Consider the following 21,435-nt stretch of genomic DNA (forward strand, 5'->3'; position numbering starts at 1 on the left):
TTTGATTCTGAGGCGGAACCAGAGCCATTACCACTGGGAGTGAGGCCTTTTGATCCAGCGAGGTATCATCCTCGGACACATATTTTGCCTGCTGGAGGCGTTAGGCATTTCACTGATTTGGGAACTGACGCGCCAGAGGATCTCCTACTGAGGGAGCCAGATTCTCATCTTTCAGCCGTTGCCGTTGAGGTACAAGCTTTATTCACTTGCACATCTAATGTTCTTTTACTTGCATTTTTTGCATTGTCTTTCATCTGTCTGTACTTTCATCACTGCCACCGCATTTGTTTTGCACTTCCTTTTCAATTAACTCTATTTTCACTGGTTCACCTGTCCTCTGCCATAGGGTGACTCTTGCGCATACAGGGGCTATAGGGCCACGACGGCTAGAGATTGGTATGACGAGCTCTCCACAAGAGTACGAGACATTGTTGATGAGGCCGACTTCGGCCTATTCTGCTCTCGATTGACACGAGTTATAGAGAGCCGTCCACTTCTTGGAGCGCTAGTGAAGAGATGGTGGGACACCACCAACTCTCTCCACATTTTCACAACCGAAGAGATGATGATGACTCCTTACGACTTCGCCATGATCACAAGCCTAGGCGTAGGGAGTGATCTGATTCCTCTCGATCCTGATATGAGGGAGTGGGAGGCTGCTTGGATTGAGATACTAAGGGCGCGCCCACCTTTGTTCCGAACAACTATGGTTAGATACAGTTGGTTCGAGGAGCAATTTTGAGGGACTGAGCTAGGGACAGTAGAGGAGATAGAGCAGTGTGCTCGGGGTTTTCTGATGTTCCTCTTCGGTACCACCCTGTTTGCGAATAGGGCGAACACTATAGGGTTATACTTGCCAAGCGCATTGGTGGTCCTTTCCCTAGTGAGTTTCTATGATTGAGGTGGGGCCGACCTCGCCATTCTATGCGGCTATATGAGCTCGATCTCCCGCGGCAGTGGACACTTAATCGGAGGCTACTGGTGAGCCTGGGAGGTACACATCTCAGTTCTCTCTTTACACTTTGCACTTTCTGTTCAGTATTTCTTGCTTCACATCTGTTCAACACATGTGCTTTCTGCTTTGCATTTTCTGTATCTGTTCAAATTGTACTGTATGTTTTCTGCTTTGCACTTTCTATATCTGTTCAACTTGTATTGATCACATGTCACTATGCTTTCGTCACAGTTATGGGTGTATGCATACTTCCTAGACTCTTGCCCCAGAGCCTGTAGTGGAGGTTCCGTTGACGGTCCCCTATTCGAGGGTATACGATGGTCAGCTTCGCCGCAGGACTCGCAAGCCCTTCATTTTCTTTAGGCATTACTTTGACACCGTAGCTGCCCATGAGGTAACCCAAAACACGGCCATCATTTTTGCTCTACATCTATTCTGATTCACATATTAGCAACTAACGATGGCTAATAATCTATTCATATTCTATTTGCAGATCACGTGGCAGCCATAGGCTACGATACCGACGGGGATTCAAGGCCGGTATACTGTTGCCTTGGGCATCTCGCGCTACCGTATTCAACTTAAGGGTCTGATTTGCCGAGCCTGGAACCTAGGCAAGAAAGTCGTGCATCAGTCTCTGGGTCTGCCTACTTCGTTCATACTGATGACACTGGCCAGAGTCCATGAGGTCAGCAGACAGCCTATCTATGGACGGAGTTATCCAGTTCATGGTGGGCTTGGAGGCAGAATACTTCTGAGTCAAGGGCAATTATATGGTCTTCATTCAGACACATCTTATGCCATCTCTGACCGGTGTTTGTGGAGGTGAAGGGGTGAGAGCTCCTACTGTGAGGGCGGGACCTAGAGCGACTAGGATAACCAAGGCCCGTGGGAGAGGAGCTTCTCAAGCGAGACAGAGGACCGGCTGGCCGAAGTTGCCTACTGCTTTTACCTGTTGGCAGTATACTGGGGAGGCATCCCAAATTCCGATTGAGCCTGAAGTAGCGAGGCATAGATATGTTAGAGATCATGACGCACCCCTAGTATGTACTACCTTTTAAGTTTTTTCATCTCTTTCTGATATTTGTTCCTTCTGGACATTGATCATTCCCAATGCATTTGTAGACACCTCCACGATATACCGAGTTTCTACTTGAGCTACTAGCCTCATTCGAGGGCATGATATTGAGGAGGGAGGCATTACTTGGCTTCCACGGCATTCAGGTCATTTCTTCTGCTTTCTTACATTCCAGTCATCAAATTTCCACTGACATACTGAAACTGACATTTCAATTGAAACTTCCCCTTACTGCACTGATACACTGCATCTAAAACACTACACTTTCATACTGCATACATACATTGTACAAGACTTCTACGTATACTCATTCTACACATCATACTTGCATTTGATACGCATACTGTGGCTGACATATGACAACTGTTTTTTTAGGTTCCACCCATACTAGTAGCACTGGCGGCAGCTACAACACCAACACCAACGGTGCCTTCTCCGGCGGCAGGGAAGAGAGAGAGACAGGCTCCAGCACGCAGCCGAGCTGAGCTAGGGGCACCTGAGATGGGAGTGGCCGTTCAGAACCCTGAGACTAGTGAGATTGGGGAGGCAACGAGTCAGCATGCTGAGTCATCTGAGAGTGGAGACGATGACGTTGGCTTGGGTTCTAAAAGCAGGACTACTGATGCTAAAGAGGGCTCCGAGGCGGAGAGTGGAGACGACTCTAATTCTGACTTTGATTCTGGTTTAAACAGTGGCGCCGATGGAGACAGTGCTGTAGAGTCCGCTCCTCCAAGGAAGAGGATGAAGAGGGACTCTAGATCCTGAGATGACTCGCACTGATCTTTGTATTTTTGCTTAGTTTCTTTTGGTTAGTAGCATTAGCACATTGTACAACTTCAGGCGAGTTTATTTGCTTTAAAAACTTGTACTACGCCTTTTGTAAAAACAACCATGATCGGAATGAAAACCAAGTTTTTTGAAAGAGTGTTGTATTTTGCATCATGAGCACCGCATTGCATGAAAAATGAGATTGAATTTGATATTGAAAACCAAATGCTTGTATTGTCACAACAGTCTAAATCAGGTAACGAACCAACCAACAACTGAAATAATCAAAGTAATATAACTCGATAATCAAAATAACAACAACTCGATAAACAACAGAACAATTCGATATACAACAGAACGACTTGATAAACAACTCGATAAACAACTTAAATACAACATAGCAATCTTGCTAAAACTAAGAGGACACAAAACAGGGCAAAACACATGCTTTTGGCATCCTCAGCACATAGGTGAACAAGAGGACAGGCAAAATAGCCGTCGGCCATGGGTCGACTATGAATAAAGGATGTCGGCCACCAGTGGTGGCCGGTCAGCTACCAAAGTGGCTTGTCGGCCATCAACAATGGCCGGTCGGCCACCAATGTGAGGAACCTCCAGAATGTTGACACCTGGCTTCCACGCACTGCCTTATCTTCTACAAAAGGTTCAGACTTCATATTTTTTCATTTTAGCTGCAAAAACTCTCACATTGGATTGAAACTTTAGATGGCTCGGAAAAGCTGAATTTTTGGGATTTCGACATAAATTCACTATTCCCGTTAAGTCGTTCTCCGCTTTGTTTTCCGTTCCTACATGCCGCAGCTAGATGTTGGAATCCAATTATACATGTCTTTAGCTTCGGGAGACAAGAGCTATGCCTGACAATCGAAGAACTTCAAGTGCTAATGGAGTCCTGGCGCAACGAGAAAATCTTGCCTTAGCCCCATTTTGGTCATATCCAAGCTTTGGGACGAATGTACGGACTGACTCATCATGAGGCCCGATCCTTTGTTCACAATGGAGAACTGGACATTTCCAGTTTAATTCGTCGATATTCTAATGCCGGCGACCGTGGCGACCTTCTTTGACAGGGTTTTCGACAGCAGGCCCTTTGTTTGTGCATGTTGGCACATTTCCTTCTTGCCTCTAGTTTCAGAGGGTCTAGCATTCGATTGATCGAAGTAGCCCAAGGCCTGAAAGGGGGAAAAAGTTTTATTGGTTGAGACTTTGATGGTTTGCACGCCTTCCATCGGTGGGAGACAAACAAATTTGCAGGGAGTCTACTACTTCCACAGGTAATGTTTCCCACCCTTTCTAATATGTGTTTCTCACATCTCTCGGCACTCATGCTCTATTTTTCTCTCAAAGCTCTTTTCTCAATCTTCTCTCAACACACACCTCTCTATTCTTTAATCTCTACTTTTTTTCATCTCTCTCCAGATATGGCTGTAGACGTCCCCGAACGCCCCGGGAGGAACGAGCTCCCGTTCTGTTCATTTGGGGTCACTACAGCTCAGGACTCTCAAATGTCTCGGTTCTTAATCTGAACCAAAGAGTCCAAATCCGGCAAATCGTTTTGAGAAAACAGATTTTTTGAAAGAAGTGCCAAACATGGACTGCTTTGCTAGATACAGAGTCGCCACCTAAATATTTTATTTTGGGGAAATTTAGGAAACCCTGACTCATTTGCCTAAGGCCACGTGTCCGTCATCACCAAAGTTGCCTCGGCTCGGGAACTTGGGTACGATTGGGGAAGGTCACTTCGTGAGCACCCCCGCTCGCCCGATCAAAGATCGGCCTCTACTAACCATGATATCAAATTTTGAAAACATTGTGTGTTCTTATTCCGGTTATTAGCCTAGATTACTATGTGATGCGCACAACATACAAGTATAGACTGGGTCGCCTGAATTGGAATGAAACATTTCATGTTTGTTTTTGAAAGATGGTTTGCTACTCGCAAGTAGGCTTGAAATGCAAATTTTGCCACCCTCAAGTGGGCTTAGGAAAAGATGGTTTTGCCACTATCTAGTGGGCTTAAAACTCACAGTTGATGATTTGTTCCAATCCAAGTAACCCAACCTTCACCCACAGGCATTCAGGCAGTTATATCACATAAGCATTTAGCCTCATGGTAAGCATGCTATTCATGACAGTCACTCACACGCATGCAAGGATGCTAAAGCATAAAACTCACCGAGTACTCCAAGCCAAAACAAAAGCTAATTAGAAATCCATGTATGATCCTAATTATGCAGAAATGCCTAATGCAACACATGCAAAAATGCAACTATAGCAGGCTCGGCTATTCTAGACATGGCATATGAAATGCTACAGCTAACATGTATTCAATTTGGAATTGAAAGTACAATGCAGTTAGTATGGTGCGCCGAGCCCGGTGCATGCAATACAGATGAATGAATGCAAACATGCTGTCATACTGTATGCTAATTGAAATATGCCCTAATCTAACCATCATAAGCGGATAAATAAAAGGGAGAAAGACGTGTGGTTGGAAGACATACAACACACACACGCACACTTCTTACAGTTATGCCCTCGCGCAGAGGGTCCGAATAAATATACAGTCCCGAATGAAAGAATAGTACAGTCCAAATAAATATTACAGTCCAAATAATATACAAATTCCTAATTAATTAACAAATTAACTAAGAAAGCTATAAAAACTGGCATGCAAGCTAGGGACTGCCTTGATTCCACTCCGGGTGATGAATGATGCATGTTTGGGTTGCCTTTGTGTGAAAATCCATGGCGATGCCCCAATTAGCCTCTGTTTGCACCTATTCTTGAAATGCGTGCCAAGCTCTGAAAAGTTGCTGATTCTTCATTTTGCTGCAACAGAGAGCAGGAAAGGGGCATAGCAATGTATTTTCACAAATGTATGCATGTCTCGATCCTCGTGCCACCAATCACGCATATCGATGCATGATGGCCGAGGAGTCGAATTGCACAACTCAATATGAAATGAATGCATATGAAAATAAAACTAAAACCTAACTCCATCATGGATAATCCAGAGTGTCGATGACAGGGAATTGAGACACGTTCCGTCACTCGGAGTACGAAACGTACCTCGTTTCCCGTGCTCGGGCTAACTCCTACCCAAGCACAATGCAATATGCATGACATGCATGAAATGCGACTAAGATACAACCAAGCATACACAATGCTATGAAATGGCATACACGATGCACGAGGCAACATGGCATACACAATGCTCTAACATGCAACCTAGCATACACAATGCTGTGAAATGAAATGGCATACACAATGCACAAGGTAACATGGCATACACAATGCGCTAATATACAACCTAGCATACGCAATGCTATGAATTGAAATGGCATACACAATGCACAATGGACTTATACCAACATGAGTGGACCTCAGCCACACTCATATAAGAGGCCATTAGATGAAAACAAGACAACTCGAAATGCGTGCATGCGTGCACGCAAACCAAGGGCCGACCCTCAGGCATCGAAATGCCACTCTAATGAGAAGGGCTCAAAATAAGCTCACTTATAGTTTATGACATGCCCCAAAACAGATTAAATATAGGCCAAAAATAACATGCAAGATTTGGGCCTAAAGAAGAGATAAAGAAGGAAGTGCAATATGGGGACCTCAAATGACAAAATTCCCTTAATGAAACATGAAATAGAGCTCAAATAAAAGGTACTTTCAGTTTTGCTCGGAGCTCAAAACATTAATAAAAATAACTAAAAAAAAAGATACAAAAAAAGAGCCAAAAAGAAGGGAAAGGGTGCTTACCCTTGTAGACCAGTCTTTAACAACTTCTTGAACCAAATTTGCTGCCTCCTAGCCTCTGAGAAGACCTCCAAGATGCTGTAAATGGAAGTGGTGGAGTGGTGCTAGGTGATAGTGTGAAAATGGGGTAGGATTTGGGTGTTTTTTTTGAAGGAAATGAGAGAGGGAGAAGGATATAATGCAAGAGGTTCTTAGGGAAATTTTCCAACCCTTGGACCAATGCTGGAGGCCAGTTATATAGACCAAAGAGGGGGAGAAAAGGAGGGAAAAAGTGGGGGGAAAACAAGCCAAGTTTTCCCCCCAAAAGTTGTCCCCCCCAGATACAGATTTTTTGGGGAAAAAAAGTATACAGCTGTAATATACTCACCCTGAGGAGCAAGGCCGGCCAGGTTTTGGAGCTGCAGGTGGCCGGCCGACCAACCCCCATGGCCGGCGGGCCAAGGGTCAAAAGGGCCAAGGTGAATTAATGGCCGGCCACTACAAATTGGTGTCCTCCCAGGTGCCCTCAACACAACCTTGTGGTTCAAAATTGTCAACTGTAAAACAAGAGAGAGAATAGGCCATTTTTAGGAAGGGTTCAAAAGGGTCAGGTGGAATTACTGGCCGGCCACCAACTTTTGGTGTCCTTCCATGTGTGTACAACACAAATATAGGGGTTAGGATTGAAGAAAGTGACCCTAGGGTGGTCAACATTGGCTTGGAAGTGAGAAAAACGGGCATCGGAGGGCGCCGGAGGAATATAACTGGTTGCTGAAACAATTACTGGCCTCCCACCCTTCTACGGCCTTCCTGGTGATGAAACAGAGGTACCTGCCAAAAATGAACGAAAACCGATGCAAAACGAATGTTCGGGGGCCAGAACGCGCAGTTCGGGGCCCCGAAAACTGCCTGTTAAGCACCGAAAGTGGCATTCGACCACGAAGTGGGTCTCTCAGACCTCAGTGTCCCTCAAAAGGGAGTAAATAAGATGCATGCCAAAAACCAGAGCAATCGGAGATAGTTAAGCGGTCCCGAACCGAGCCACACGGCCTGACAGCTTCGAAAAACCGGGAACCGGACTCCGAAATGGGCAAAATGGCCTACAGCCACAAAATGTAGCCCACGGCCACTGAGGGATGGTCTACGGGACCTCTCCCTCCCCTCAGGAAAAGAAACAGAGAAAATCGAGTCTGGTTCGCAAACCGAGGTAAGGCACAGAAGAGGGTTCGAAAATCTGGAGGCAAGGCTTACGGCCGCGACTCTGAGACTTCTGAACGAGCACAAAACGCAACATCACCGAGCACTCAATCGGTGACGTCTGAGTCTTAAGGTCGGTCAAAAATGGGGTGTCTACAGTTGTCCCTCTTTGACAGAACTCGGAAGTCACAAGTGACGGGAGTGAATGTCAAAACCCAGAGACGACCCATTTTTGACAAGGCCGAAGACTTAGACAAACGTACAAGATAAACAGAGATGTGCCCGCAGGCATGCCCGCAGGCAAGGGGGCAAAATGCAAAGCGATATGCACAGAGCCAGAGGTAACTCAATGATCATGCAAATGCAGCAAGCTGTAATGAAGCAAGTATTTGCAAATAGATGCAACAGTTTTAAGCAAGAATGCAAAGCAACAACTACATTTCATGCAGTTAAGAATGCGGAGAATTGTTCAATTCTCGTCGCGTCTCACACGGAGAAGATACGATACCTGTGCGATTCGTCTGGTCGCACCAGTCTCAAATGAACCGTACATACAATATCGTGCCTGCAAAAGAGAGAAATTCAACAAGCACAATATGCTAACAACATATATTCAATGTGATTCCGAAAGTTTGACACGCGCAGTGCCAGCGAGTGAATGCATCGCGATGCGAGAAAGGAACGTGCGTGACAACGCATGCTCAAGTACAGAGGTATGGCAATATCAAGAAATGTGCATAATAATGCAAGTATGCTCATGAGAATGCAAGTTATGTGCATGATAGTGCAAAACGAGCATAAATCAAGGTGCCCGTTTGTTACGAAATAACGAGCAAGGAAACGCGTGTTTCGGCGAAGGCGACTCGATCACTGCCTCCGATTCACTTCCTGGAAAGGCTACAACACATTCAAAAATGATACATTTTGATTTCGATGAATAATGATGAGACACATGTCAGAACTTGAAGCTGAAGTTCCGGCGGAGCAATTTCGCGACAGAAAGTGCACTTTTCTTGAACTTTTTCAGGTCCCGGGAACTCCAATCTTCCTCAAAATTTGCAGAGAGCTAGGTGAGCATGTGGGGGATACCACCGGCCAGTTATTTTCCCAAGGGGAGGCCACCGGCCACTTTTCAAAAAAAGAATAGTCGGCCGGCTAGAAAAGGTGGCCGGCCGGCCACCTGTCCAAATCCGCGGGCAAATTGGTCTTTTCACCTTTTTTTCTTTATATTCTCTCACCCAAACACTTTCAGCTCATAACTTCAGCCACAAAATCTTCTCCTCTTGCTTCCCAAACCATTTTCTCCCTCAGATCTGAGCTCTATACGCGTTTTCCAACGCCCCACGCAAGTTGTTTTCGCAAAAACATTCAGTTTCAAGCACTTTGAACCGATTAAATTTTGGTTTCAGGGCTTCTTTTCTCATTTTCGCCACTTGAGGTGAGTTTGTCTCAATATTTGGAAGATTTTCTCGGGAGTTGACTTTTGTTGACTTTTTCACTTCCCGAGGGTTGACTTTTGTTGACATTTTTCAATTTTTGCTCATTATTGCCCCTTTTGCAGATTTTCCGAAATGGCGGGTAATTTTCCTCATGGTGGAGGCTCTCCGGGTGCCGGGGATGATTTTGATGTCATGACTTTGCCTCCGAGGGTTTGACCCTTTATTCCCGAGAGATATGCCCCGCCAGCACATGTTCTTCCCCGGGTCATTTTTCGTCACTTTACTGATTTTGATGATCGAGCACCTGGAGATCTACTTCTGCGAGAGCCAGAGCATCACCTCTCCTATGAGGCACGAGAGGTATTTACTTCATTTTCTGCATTTTTCGTGCATTTTGTGCCTTTGCCATGCTTGAACACACAATTTAGCCTATGACATAGTACTTTGTTTGCATACTGAACATGTGGCTTAAACACTTGAATTTCTGAACACTCGGCTCATTAATTGATTGCGAACGCACGATATACATTAGTTAAGAAGTGGACACACGGCTCTAACACTGATTTGTCGAACACACAGCCCGAATTTGAAAGTGAACACACAGCACACACTGACTAAGAGTAGAACACGCAGCCCAAACTCTGATTTTCTGAACACGCAGCCCAAGTTGAAGGTGAACACACAGCCCACACTGATTGAGAGTAGAACACGCAGCCCAAACTCTGATTTTCTGAACACGCAACCCAAGTTGAAGGTGAACACACAGCCCACACTAATTGAGAGTAGAACACACAGCCCTAACTCTGAGATGAACACGCAGCCCATATTGAAGGTGAACACGCAGCACACACTGATTGAGAGTAGAACACACAGCCCAAACTCTGATTTTCTGAACATGCAGCCCAAGTTGAAGGTGAACACACAGCCCACACTGATTAAGAGTAGAACACACAGCCCAAACTCTGATTTTCTGAACACGCAGCCCAAATTGAAGGTGAACACATAGCCCACACTGATTGAGAGTAGAACACATAGCCCAAACTCTGATTTTCTGAACACGCAACCCAAATTGAAGGTGAACACACAACCCACACTGATTGAGAGTAGAACACACAGCCCAAACTCTGATTTTCTAAGCACGCAGCCCAAGTTGAAGGTGAACACACAGCCCACATTGATTGAGAGTAGAACACAAAGCCCAAACTCTAATTTTCTAAACACGCAGCCCAAATTGAAGGTGAACACACAGCCCACACTAATTGAGAGTAGAACACACAGCCCAAACTCTGATTTTCTGAACACGCAGCCCAAATTGAAGGTGAACACACAGCCCACACTGATTGAGAGTAGAACACACAGCCCAAACTCTGATTTTCTGAACATGCAGCCCAAGTTGAAGGTGAACACACAGCCCACACTGATTGAGAGTAGAACACACAGCCCAAACTCTGATTTTCTGGACACGCAGCCCAAATTGAAGGTGACACACAGCCCACACTGATTGAGAGTAGAACACGCAGTTCACTTACTTTCCTTCGCACGCAGCCTATTTACTTGCACACAGCTTATTCATTTCATTGGCACACAGCTCATTCATTTCATACTGACACATGTATTCATACTGAATGCAGGTTGGTTCTCGCACTGTGCGGGGATATGGCTCCACCGCTGCGAGAGATTGGTATGTTGAGCTCCCGGAGGCTGTCCGGGATTTAGTAGATCTGGCGGGGTTCGGGGCCTTCTGCGTTGGGTTATCGCGTTGTCCTGCCAGGAGGACACTGATGCCAGCTTTGGTGGAGAGATGGTGGGACACCACCAACTCCTTTCATTTTTCCGCCACTGGGGATTTGACTATGACCCCGATGGATTTTGCTGTATTGACTGGCCTGGACATAGGAGGTTGGCCCATTCCTTACGACGAGGACATGGGCGAATGGGAGGCCGCTTGGATACATTTGCTGGGGGCCCGCCCGCCTGTTGACAGAGCTTCCGGGAGAGTCCGATACACCTGGTTCTCTTCCCATTTTCGGAGGGGGGAGATGGAGCCCGGGACTCCTGAGGAGGCAGAGCAGTATGCCCGTGGTTTTCTTATGTTCCTCTTCGGGACTACTCTGTTCGCCGATAGAGGGAACACGGTTGGGCTGTATCTGTTGAGTGCTCTGGTTGACCTATCACAGGTCGGTCGGTACGACTGGGGTGGCGCCGGCCTGGCTACCCTTTACTGTTACATGAGCGCGACCTCCCGCGGGCAGGGAGACTTACTTGGTGGTTATTGGAGAGCCTGGGAGGTACTTTCTGTCCTCTTGATTTACGTTTCTGCTCCTTACTACTTGTACATTGCACACACAACGCACTTTACAGTCTGTATTCTGCCCTCAGCACTTTGTATTTACATTCTGCACTGCTTTTCTCAGTTATGGGTCTACGTATATTTCCCGACGTTAGCCCCAGAGTTGGAGGTGGCAGGGCCCCTCATGACCCCGTACTCACTGGTGTTCGAGGGCCAGCACCGGCCGAGACCCCGAGAGACTCTCTTTTATCTACGGCAGTATTTTGACTCTGTGCGAACAACGGAGGTATTTCAAAACTCTCAGTCCCTTCCATATTTCATCTTTGATTTTCCCCGCATATTCCCGATTTCTGATTTGGTTTATGCACTTGTTATCCGCAGATTACATGACAGCCTTGGGCACCCTTGGGTGATGGTCTCCGATTTCAGTATGCCGGACGATCGGGCACCTCCCAGTACAGGATCCTGCTCGAAGGACCGGTTGGTAGAGCATGGTTTTTAGGGGAACGCTTTTTGCGTCAGGTATGGGGGTACATTTCTCAGGACCCTCCCGCAGCACCCCCAGTCAGTATGCGGACTGCTGATAGGCTCTCTTCCCAGGATGTAGTCAGTGCTATGCTGGGTACTGATGCTTTGCTACATCTCGAGGAGGGGGATTACGCCACTTACCGTCATGCATACCTGATGCCTCCATTGACGGGAGTTCGCACCCCGTCGCTGAGACCTGTTGGTGCACCATCTTCGAGTCAGGCCCAGGCTCGGGCTATAGACGCTCCTTCCACTAGTAGGGCCGGTACATCGAGAGGTGGGGGTAGATTAGTTCCCCCGATTCCTTCGACTCTTCCTCATCTTGGGTGGCCGGATATGCTGACTGAGCTGATGGGGTGGCAGTTTGGGACTACCTCTCCGATTCCGATCCCGATTGAGCCTCCGATGCCCGGTCATCGATATGTCATTGATCCCGACTCACCGCCGGTATGTTCTACTGCTTTTCATCTATCATTCAAATGCTTAGACACTCCTTTATTCGTTGATGATTTGAGCTTGTATTTGCAGCCACCCAGAGAGTACATGGAGGAGGTGATCGGATTGGTGGCCTCACTCGAGGGCATGGTCTTGCGGAGGGAGGCACAGTTGTCTATCATGGGCTTTCAGGTACCCTTCAGTTTTCTGGCATTTATCATACTTCTGATGACATGCTGATTTCTACTGCATTGATAGGCTATTTGTGTAGAGCACATCTAACACACACCCCCACTTGTACACTGTGTTTACATGCACCCACTTCATGTAGTTTTTGCTTGCATCTGCATCTGATGCACATATTTGGACTGATGTATTGAACTCTTCACTTTCAGATGCCTCCTGTGTACGCTCCGTCGCGCGCTGGGCCACCCGGGCCTTCTCAGGGAGGTCGATCGTCTGGATCTTTTCGAGGTGCTGGGTCATCTGGGCCCTTTCGAGGAGCTGGGCCGTCCAGGCCTTTTCAGGGAGCTGGGCCATCCAGGCCTTTACGAGGAGCTTGAGGAGGGTCTTCTCGCAGACGCAGGGCACATGTTATAGAGGTGGAGCCCGATGAGGAGGAGGAGAAGGAGGTTACAGACCGTCAGTCAGAGACATCTGCTGAGGAGGGGGACTCCGGTCTTGGTTCCGGGAGTGGAGGCGAGGCTGAGGGGGATCCTGAGGACGACAGCTCCGACCCAGATGATGATGGTGGTGCAGAGGTTGTCCCGCAGAAGAGGATGAGGAGGGCCTCTCATTCCCGCTCCCGAGGGCATTGATGCTGCTGTTTCCTGCTTTATTTTCCTTTTTGCTAGTAGTTTGTAGCACTTTGCATATTGTTAGGCAGTTTTATTTTCTGTAAAACTTATATCTTTGTTTGTTGTAAAACATGATGGAAATGAAATAGCTTTTGAAAAGGTGTTTGTATTTTAAACTCTTAGCATCATATCGCATCATTTTATTTTGCACAAAAATGAAATTGAATGGGAATGTGCATTGTGTAATCACCAAGTCAGGTGGTGAACCGACGCAACAAACTAAGCGACTCAACTTACTAAGATATAACAGAACCCTAGTAAGTTTACAACTCGATAAATAAAATGCAATAATGTTGACAATTCGATGAACAAGACTTAAACAAAATGCTTAAACAAAGAGTAACAACTCAAAAACACGAAATACGACATCTCGACAAACAACTCGATAAGCAAAACGAGAACTCGATAAACAAAACAACAACTCGATAAGCAAGACTTAACAAAGTGAAGTGTACTTCGGATGATCTGGGCAACGGAACGCATCCAAGACAAAGGGAAATAGAGGCCTTCGGCACATCCGTTGTATGGAAATGCTTGAAACTTTCCCTCGGAGGGTAAAACAGGGCCAAGGGCATACACTGGAGCATGGCCGGCCACTTTTGGGAGCCGGCCGGCCAATTTTTTTGCAGAGAGGGGGCCACCGGCCATTTTTGTAACAAGAAGTGGCTGGCCTGCCAGAAAAAGTGGCCGGCCGGTCACTTATCCCTGCAGCCGTCCAATCTATGACACTTGTCCTCCTGAATAGTGTTTTTCCCTCTTTAAAAGCCTTAGCTCCGTGCTTTGATTCAATTCATCTTAGTTTTGCACAAAGATGGAGGCGTTTCTCGTTGAAAATCTCACAGCTTGGATCGCTTCTCTAGATGGCTCGAAAAAGTTAAACTTCCGGGGTTTCGGCTTGAATGCACTATTCACGCTGAGCCGCACTCCGCTACATCTCCCTTTCCTCCATGCCGCGACGAGGTTTTGGAACCCAGTGACGCATGTCTTTAGCTTCGGCGGTCAAGAGGTATGTCCAACTTTTGAAGATTTTCAGGTTTTGATGGAATCTGAAAGTCATGAAGAGATCTTGCCCCAGTTCCGCTTTGGTCACGCCCAAGCTTTAGGGCGGATGTGTGGACTCACCGCGCATGATGCTCGATCTCTGATCTGTAATGGGGAACTAGATATCCTTGGTTTGATCCATCGCTTTTCTGACGCCGGTGACCGCAGCAACCATTATTGGCAAGGTTTCCAGCAACACGCCCTTTGCTTGTGTTTGCTGTCTCGCTTTCTGTTTTCCCCGGGTTTTGGCGGAGCTAGCATTCGTCTGATTGAAGTTGCTCAAGGCTTGAGAGAAGGAAAGAGCTGCATCGCCATGACCTTGGCTGAGACACTGATGGGTTTGGATTCTGTCTATCACCGGGAGACGACTAGATTTGCTGGGAGTCCACTGCTACTGCAGGTAATGTTTCCCACCCAAGCTTACATATGTACTTGCTCACATTCACTTGGCCCTCAGGCTCGGTTTTTCTCACAAAACCCTTGTCTTACTTTTCTCTCATCGTACACCTCTCTATTCTTTATTCTCTCATTTTTCATCCCTCCCCAGGTATGGTTAATGGACAAATTGCAGGTTGTGGACTCTTGCCCGGCCTACTCGGCTCGAGGCTATTTCTTTCGACAGCGCCTAGTCGATGCCCCTGATGAAAGATGGTGGTTTGACTGGATGTGCAATTTGTCCGCAGATCGCATTGCTTGGCGTTGTCCTTGGCTCAATCTCCCGGCAATGAGCTATAGAATGTCCCAGCTGATCGGGATCCAGTTGATTGGTCTAACCCACTGTGTATTCTACTTTCCGTTCCGGTTCCTGCGCCAGTTCGGTCATAATCAGATCTGCCCACCAGAGGGGATTGAGTACCCAGCTGCTTTCCCGGTCCGAGGTGCACAGCTTGCCCGATATACCACAGCATGGAGGACTAGAGAGCTCCTGGCTCCTGCTCCCACTTTCAATTGCACTTTGTCTGATGAGTACTTAGACTGGCTGAATGAGGAGGCACAGGTTGGGCCTAGCTTGGGGTCAGAGGCTTCGACCAGCTCTGGAAGGGGGCGCAGGGATACTTGACTTGAGTATGCCCCGTATTTATTGCTTTACTAGTACTTTCAAGATTTTCTTTATGAATGTAATAAAAAGCAACTTCGATTGTATGCAAGAGCAGGAGAACTCTGTTTTGAAATCAATGAAATTGAAGGTTGTGGTACTGAAAATTTTCCGCTTTGGTCCAAAAATGGTCTTAGTTGTAAAGAGATTAATTCGAACAAAGTCAACCTTTATTGAGACTTTTCAAAACCATTTTCGATATGGATTAGAACTGGACACGCCTAAGATCTATCACTGAGATGCACAACCCCAGATCCTTGCAACTGGAAAGTTACCCCTAGTTTGAAGAGTACCGCGGCACTGCATGGCAACGGAAAGTTGCCCCTAGTCTGAATCGTGCTGCACCATCGTGGCAACGGAAAGTTGCCCCTAGTCTGAGTAGCACTGTACCGGAGATTGCAATAAATGCTGATGGACAATGATGACCGAGATGGTCGAAATGGACAAAGTTGATCGGGGAAATAGTTTATGGCTGAACTTCAGGGTGAAGTTGCCTACGTATCCCAAAGATGGGAATCAAGCCTTACGTAGTTCAGGCTTAGGTTCACTCGGGTATTTTCACTCTCTTTTTATGCTCTAACTTTTGCCAAGGCCGCCCTTTGCGGGTTTTCAACCTTGCGAGCTCAGTTTTTATATTTTCCAATTTTTTGTGCTCTAACTTTTGCCTAGGTCGCCCTTTCGGGTTTTCGGCCTAGCGAGCCTCTCAGGGGTAATATTTCTTCAACTTGTCCATGTTGATCGGTTGGGAAAACTCTAGGCCATCTAGATCCATCAGAACCACAGCTCCACCTGACCAGATAGCTTTGATGATGTAAGGACCAGTCCAATTGGGTTTGAACTTGCCCCTTGGGTCGTGGATGGGAGCTCGGTTGTCCTTGAGCACCAAATCTCCTTCCTTTAGGTTCCTGGACTTAACCTTCTTGTTGAAAGCCCAGGCAATTCTGCGTTGATAGCCTTGAATATGGTACAGTGCTTTCAGTCTTCTCTCGTTAAAAAGCATGAGTTCCTCAAATCTGCTCTGCTGCCAATCTGCCTCGGCTATTTGACACTCGGCCAATACTCGTAATGACGGAACCTCAATCTTGATAGGTAGAACGGCCTCCATCCCATAAACCAATGAATACGGAGTCGCTCCGGTAGAAGTTCTGATTGAAGTCCTGTAGCCCCACAGAGCAAACGGCAGCTTATCTGGCCAATCCCGGTAGGTTTCCACCATCTTCTGCAGTATGTGTTTGATATTCTTGTTGGCGGCCTCGACCGCTCCATTGGTTTGCAGCCGGTATGTAGATGACTTATGAAAAGCCACGTTGTATTTCTCCAACAAGTCTATCACTTCCTTCTTGAAGTGGGAACCATTATCTGAAATTATCTCGTTTGGGACCCCATAGCGACAAATGATGTTGTTTCTGATAAACTTTGCAACGTGTGACGCCTTCAACACCGCATATGATTGGGCCTCGACCCACTTTGTGAAATAATCTATCGCAACCAGGATGAACACATGCCCATTCGACCCCTTTGGAGTGACAGCCCTGATCACATCGATTCCCCAAACTAAAAATTGCCATGGCGAAGCCATGCTGTACAGCTTCGACGGCGGGATGTTCATGCGGTTTGCATGAATCTAACATTTGTGGCATTGCCGAACAAAACTAATACAATCCTCCTCCATGGTGGACCAGTAATAACCCTGTCTGAGGATCTTCCATGCTAGCATTACTCCGTTCATATGCGCACCGCATTCTCCTCCATGGATGGCCTCCATCAGGCGCTTCGATTCCTCGGCTTCAACACACAGTTTGTGCATTCCCAAATGACCTCTCTTATACAGCTTACCCCCACAGATGATGAACTGGACGGCCATTCTTCTGATTATCCTTTTATCCTTGGCATTTACCCCTGGCGGGTATGCTTCTTTTTCCAAGAAATTCCAAATGTCATAATACCAGGGGTTTTCGTCCTGAACCTCATCTATTGCAGCGATCGACTCGTAGGCTGGCGCAAATTTCTGGTCAATGATGACTGGACGCATCCGGAATCCAAATGGGATGTCTATCATGGAAGATAGAGTTGCTAAAGAATCTGCAAACCAGTTGTTCTCTCTTGGAAGATGAGCAAAGTTTAGCTTTTCAAACTGAGGGATTAGCAAGTCCAAGGTTTGATGGTACATCATCATCTTTTCTTCTTTGACTTTCCAGTCTCCGTTTGCCTGAGATACAACAAGGTTTGAATCCCCGATGACGTCCAAACGTCTTGCCCCTAGTTCTAGGGCCGCTTCTAAGCCAGCAATGCACGCCTCATATTCTGCTTCGTTGTTCGAGACTTTGAACTGGAGTTTGAAGGCTAGAGGGATACGGGAATTGTCGGGTGCTATCAGCAACACTCCTATCCCATACCCGTACTGATTTGATGCTCTGTCAAAGTACATCGTCCAATATTCGTCGTCGACGTGCAAAATGGCTTCATCTGGGAACAAGTACTCCACTGCTTCACCTTCTTTGACTGGATGATCGGCCAAGAACTCTGCCACTGCTCTTCCTTTGACTGACTTGCGTGTCACATACTTCAGATCGAATTCGGAGAGCATCAGCAGCCAACGAGCTAGCCTACCCGTAAGTGCCGGTTTCTTGAAAAGGTATTTGATGGGATCTAGTCGTTAAACCAACATTATGGAGTGAGATAACAAGTAGTGCCGCAGTTTCCTGGTAGCCCATACCAAGGCCAAGCAAGCCTTCTCAAGCGGAGTGTAGCGGGTCTCGTAATCCAACATCTTCTTGTTCAGATAGTAGATGGCCCTCTCCACCTTATCCTCCGATTCTTGTGCGAGCATGCAGCCCATTGTAGTCTTAGTCACCGAAAGGTACAAAATCAACGGTTTCCCCGGCTCTGGTGGCGACAACACGGGCGGGTTCTGTAGATATTCTTTGATCTGTTCAAACGCAGCTTGGCATCGGCCGTCCCATTGGAACTTCTTGCCTTTCTTCAGGAGACCAAAAAGTGGTTCACAAGTCAAGGTTAATTTTGAGATAAACCGTCTTATGAATTGCACTTTACCCAGAAAGCCTCGCACCTCCTTTTCAGTCCTTGGTGGTGGCATTTCTAAGATGGCCTTGATCTTTGAAGGGTCGACCTTGATGCCCCTTTGTGTAATCAGAAACCCCAGCATTTTTTCCGCTGTAACACCAAACGTACACTTCTGAGGATTTAGCCGCAACCGGAATTCCCTGATCCTTTGAAAGAACTTTTGCAAGGCGGTGTAGTGGCCCTCTCTTTCCTTGGACTTGACAATCATGTCGTCCACGTACACCTCAACCTCTTTGTGGATCATGTCGTGCAATATTGTGGTCGTGGCCCGTTGATAAGTAGCTCCGGCATTCTTCAACCCAAACGGCATTACTCTGTAGCAGTATGTTCCCCACGGGGTGGTAAATGCAGTCTTTTCTCTGTCTTCTGGTGCCATCACTATCTGATTGTACCCTGAGAAGCCATCCATGAATGAGAGCAAAGCATGCCCTGCTGTGAAATCTACCAGCTCATCGATATGCGGTAAGGGGAAGTCGTCCTTCGGACTAGCTCTGTTCAAATCCCTGAAATCCACACATACCCGGATCCTGCCATCCTTCTTCGACATTGGAACGATGTTGGCCAACCAAGTCGGGTATTCGGATACCAGCAGGAAACCTGCATCGATCTGCTTGGTGACCTCTTCTTTAATCTTGAGAGCCCAATCGGGGCGGATCCTTCGGAGTTTTTGCTTGACAGGTCGGGCCTCGGGGTCAAGGGGGATCCGGTGCTGTACAATCTCAGGATCGATCCCAGGCATGTCTTCGTAGGACCACGCGAAAACATCTTTGAAATCTTTTAATAAAGCGACTAAGCGCTCGCGTTCCTCCGAAGACAGCGTGGACCCGATCTAGACCAGCGCGGGTCCTCCTCAGTACCAATGTTCACGGTAATGATTTCATCCGTTAAGGGTTTGACAAATCTCTCCTGCTCCTGCTCAATTAAACCTTGCAAAACCGGAGAAATTTCGTCCTCGTCGTTTTTATCAAAATTTTGAAAGTCTGAATTTATGCAATAAATTAAGGGCACAGAAAAGTACTCAGAAACCACAGTTACTTGATTCTCATTAAGCTCATCCAAATCGTTCGAATTCTCGGTTACAACAGACTCAAATGAGAAAGAAAAAGACGACCTGGACATAACTGTGGCATCCGGATTATCATCCCCAGGATTACTAGACTCAGACGCAGTCGAGCTGGAACCTGATTCCGACTCACAGGACTTGGTGGAATCAGATTCCGGCTCACTACCTGACCCGGTGTTGCTGGACAAAAATCCCTCATCGTACTGCCAAGTGAGAGAGGGTGCGATAGATGCATCCAAGATAGTCGCTGGAAGGCCCGCAGCTGTTTCATCTCCAATCATGGAAACCGAGGAGTTATCCCCCAAGCACTTTTGGTCGATTGAAGGATCTGAAAGTAGACACGCCAGCGCTACCCCCATCTCAAGTTCGGTGCTCTCAGAATCCACTGCCTTGCACTGCTCAACCTCAGCTGATGGGTCTGTCTGCTCTTCGGCAACGTCATCCCCGAGTAGTTGCAAGTCGAAGAAGATCTCGAAACCAGGCACGCGCTTCCTCTCCGCGTTCAGCCATGGTTCTGGGAAGCCAGAAAATGGAAAGTCTTCCCCCTCCCGGACGAAGCGTCCGTTTAGGGTACCCTGAATGGGCCGATGCATTAATTCGAAAGGCTTCCCAGCCTTCTTTGCTCTGGCTCTTCCAGCCATCTCTTTACCCTTCCTCACCCAATCCTCTTTGGTGGGCAGATAACCCAATCCAAAGATGTGAGGGTTGTGTGGCACTTCAGCCAATGCTGCGACGCCCTTCCGGCCGCTTCTTCCCAATCCCATTCCGGGGATGTGTTGTAACTTGTTCATGAGGTAGACAGATTGAGCGCTGACGTACACCCCCTCATTCATAACCATAACATTCTGTACCACTCGAGCCTCAGCGAAAGTGAACCCTGACAAGAACACATCCTCAGTGCCATGCTCGATTTCCAATACTGGTGTGGACACTTCCGGCGGCGAATAGATTGATGAATTCCCAAAAACAATCGCTACCCCCTTCCCGTGAGGGTACTTCAGCATCTGATGTAGAGTGGAAGAGACTGCCTTGACCTGGTGCAACCATGGTCGCCCCAAAAGTAGGTTGAAGGTTGCGGGAACGACCAAGACATGGAATTCAATGTTGTGTTGTCCTAGACCAACCTTGGTTTGAATTTTGACAGTCCCCATCATTTCCCTGCTGGTATTGTCGTATGCTCTGATCACTTGAGTAGTCGGCACGAAGTCCGCGGGCTTCAACCCGATTGCATACGCTGTTTTGGTCGGGCAGACATTGATAGCAGACCCGGTATCAACAAGTACCACTGGTATCCACTTGTCTCTACATTCCACGAAAATGTAGAGGGGTTTGTTGTGATTTGTGCCCTCAAGCGGTAGTTCTTTGTCTGAAAAGGTTAATGCCGGGGAACCTCCTCCCGGAAAAACCAGCCCAACCAGCTGCTCTGGTGTAGTATCTATGGAGAGTTTGGACTTGTGCATAGCAGATAGGACAGCTTGCCTATGTACTCGCGATGCCATAAGCAGTCCCCAGATGGAGATGTCTGCTTGTATCTTCTTTAGCTGTTTTAGCACAGCTTCCTCTTCAATCTGCTTCTCCTTCTGTTTCTCCGCTTCTTTATCCTTCCTGGATGCCTCGGGTTGGTCTAGGTGCGGGGGCTTGAAGTACCGCCCGCTTCTCGTCATGTGATCCACCTCATCAGGTACCAAGTGTCGTCCGATTGATTGTTTCCCCAGTCTTCATCCGTGTGGGTAAGACATAAGTCATCGTCTTCCCACCACATTCCGCTGGCATTCAAAAGGCACCCGTCTGGTTCGGGCATGTTTGTACTCACAGCACTTTCAGTCTGTATGC

The 21,435-nt window shown here is 47.2% G+C and overlaps 1 protein-coding gene across 1 annotated transcript; it reads left to right on the top strand.

Annotated features, from left to right (window-relative positions):
* Positions 1-11,879: 11,879 nt before the first annotated feature.
* On the top strand, positions 11,880-13,443 carry LOC145790274 (uncharacterized). Its single transcript, XM_082868048.1, has 3 exons — positions 11,880-12,473; positions 12,555-12,653; positions 12,857-13,443. Exons 1-3 carry the CDS (start codon positions 12,069-12,071, stop codon positions 13,022-13,024), a joined length of 672 nt encoding a protein of 223 aa, XP_082724174.1. The 5' UTR covers positions 11,880-12,068; the 3' UTR covers positions 13,025-13,443.
* The last annotated feature ends 7,992 nt before the right edge of the window (positions 13,444-21,435 follow it).

The sequence above is a fragment of the Camellia sinensis genome, chromosome 5, assembly GCF_055761805.1.
Source record: "Camellia sinensis isolate YWXY chromosome 5, ASM5576180v1, whole genome shotgun sequence".
Lineage (NCBI taxonomy): Eukaryota > Viridiplantae > Streptophyta > Magnoliopsida > Ericales > Theaceae > Camellia > Camellia sinensis.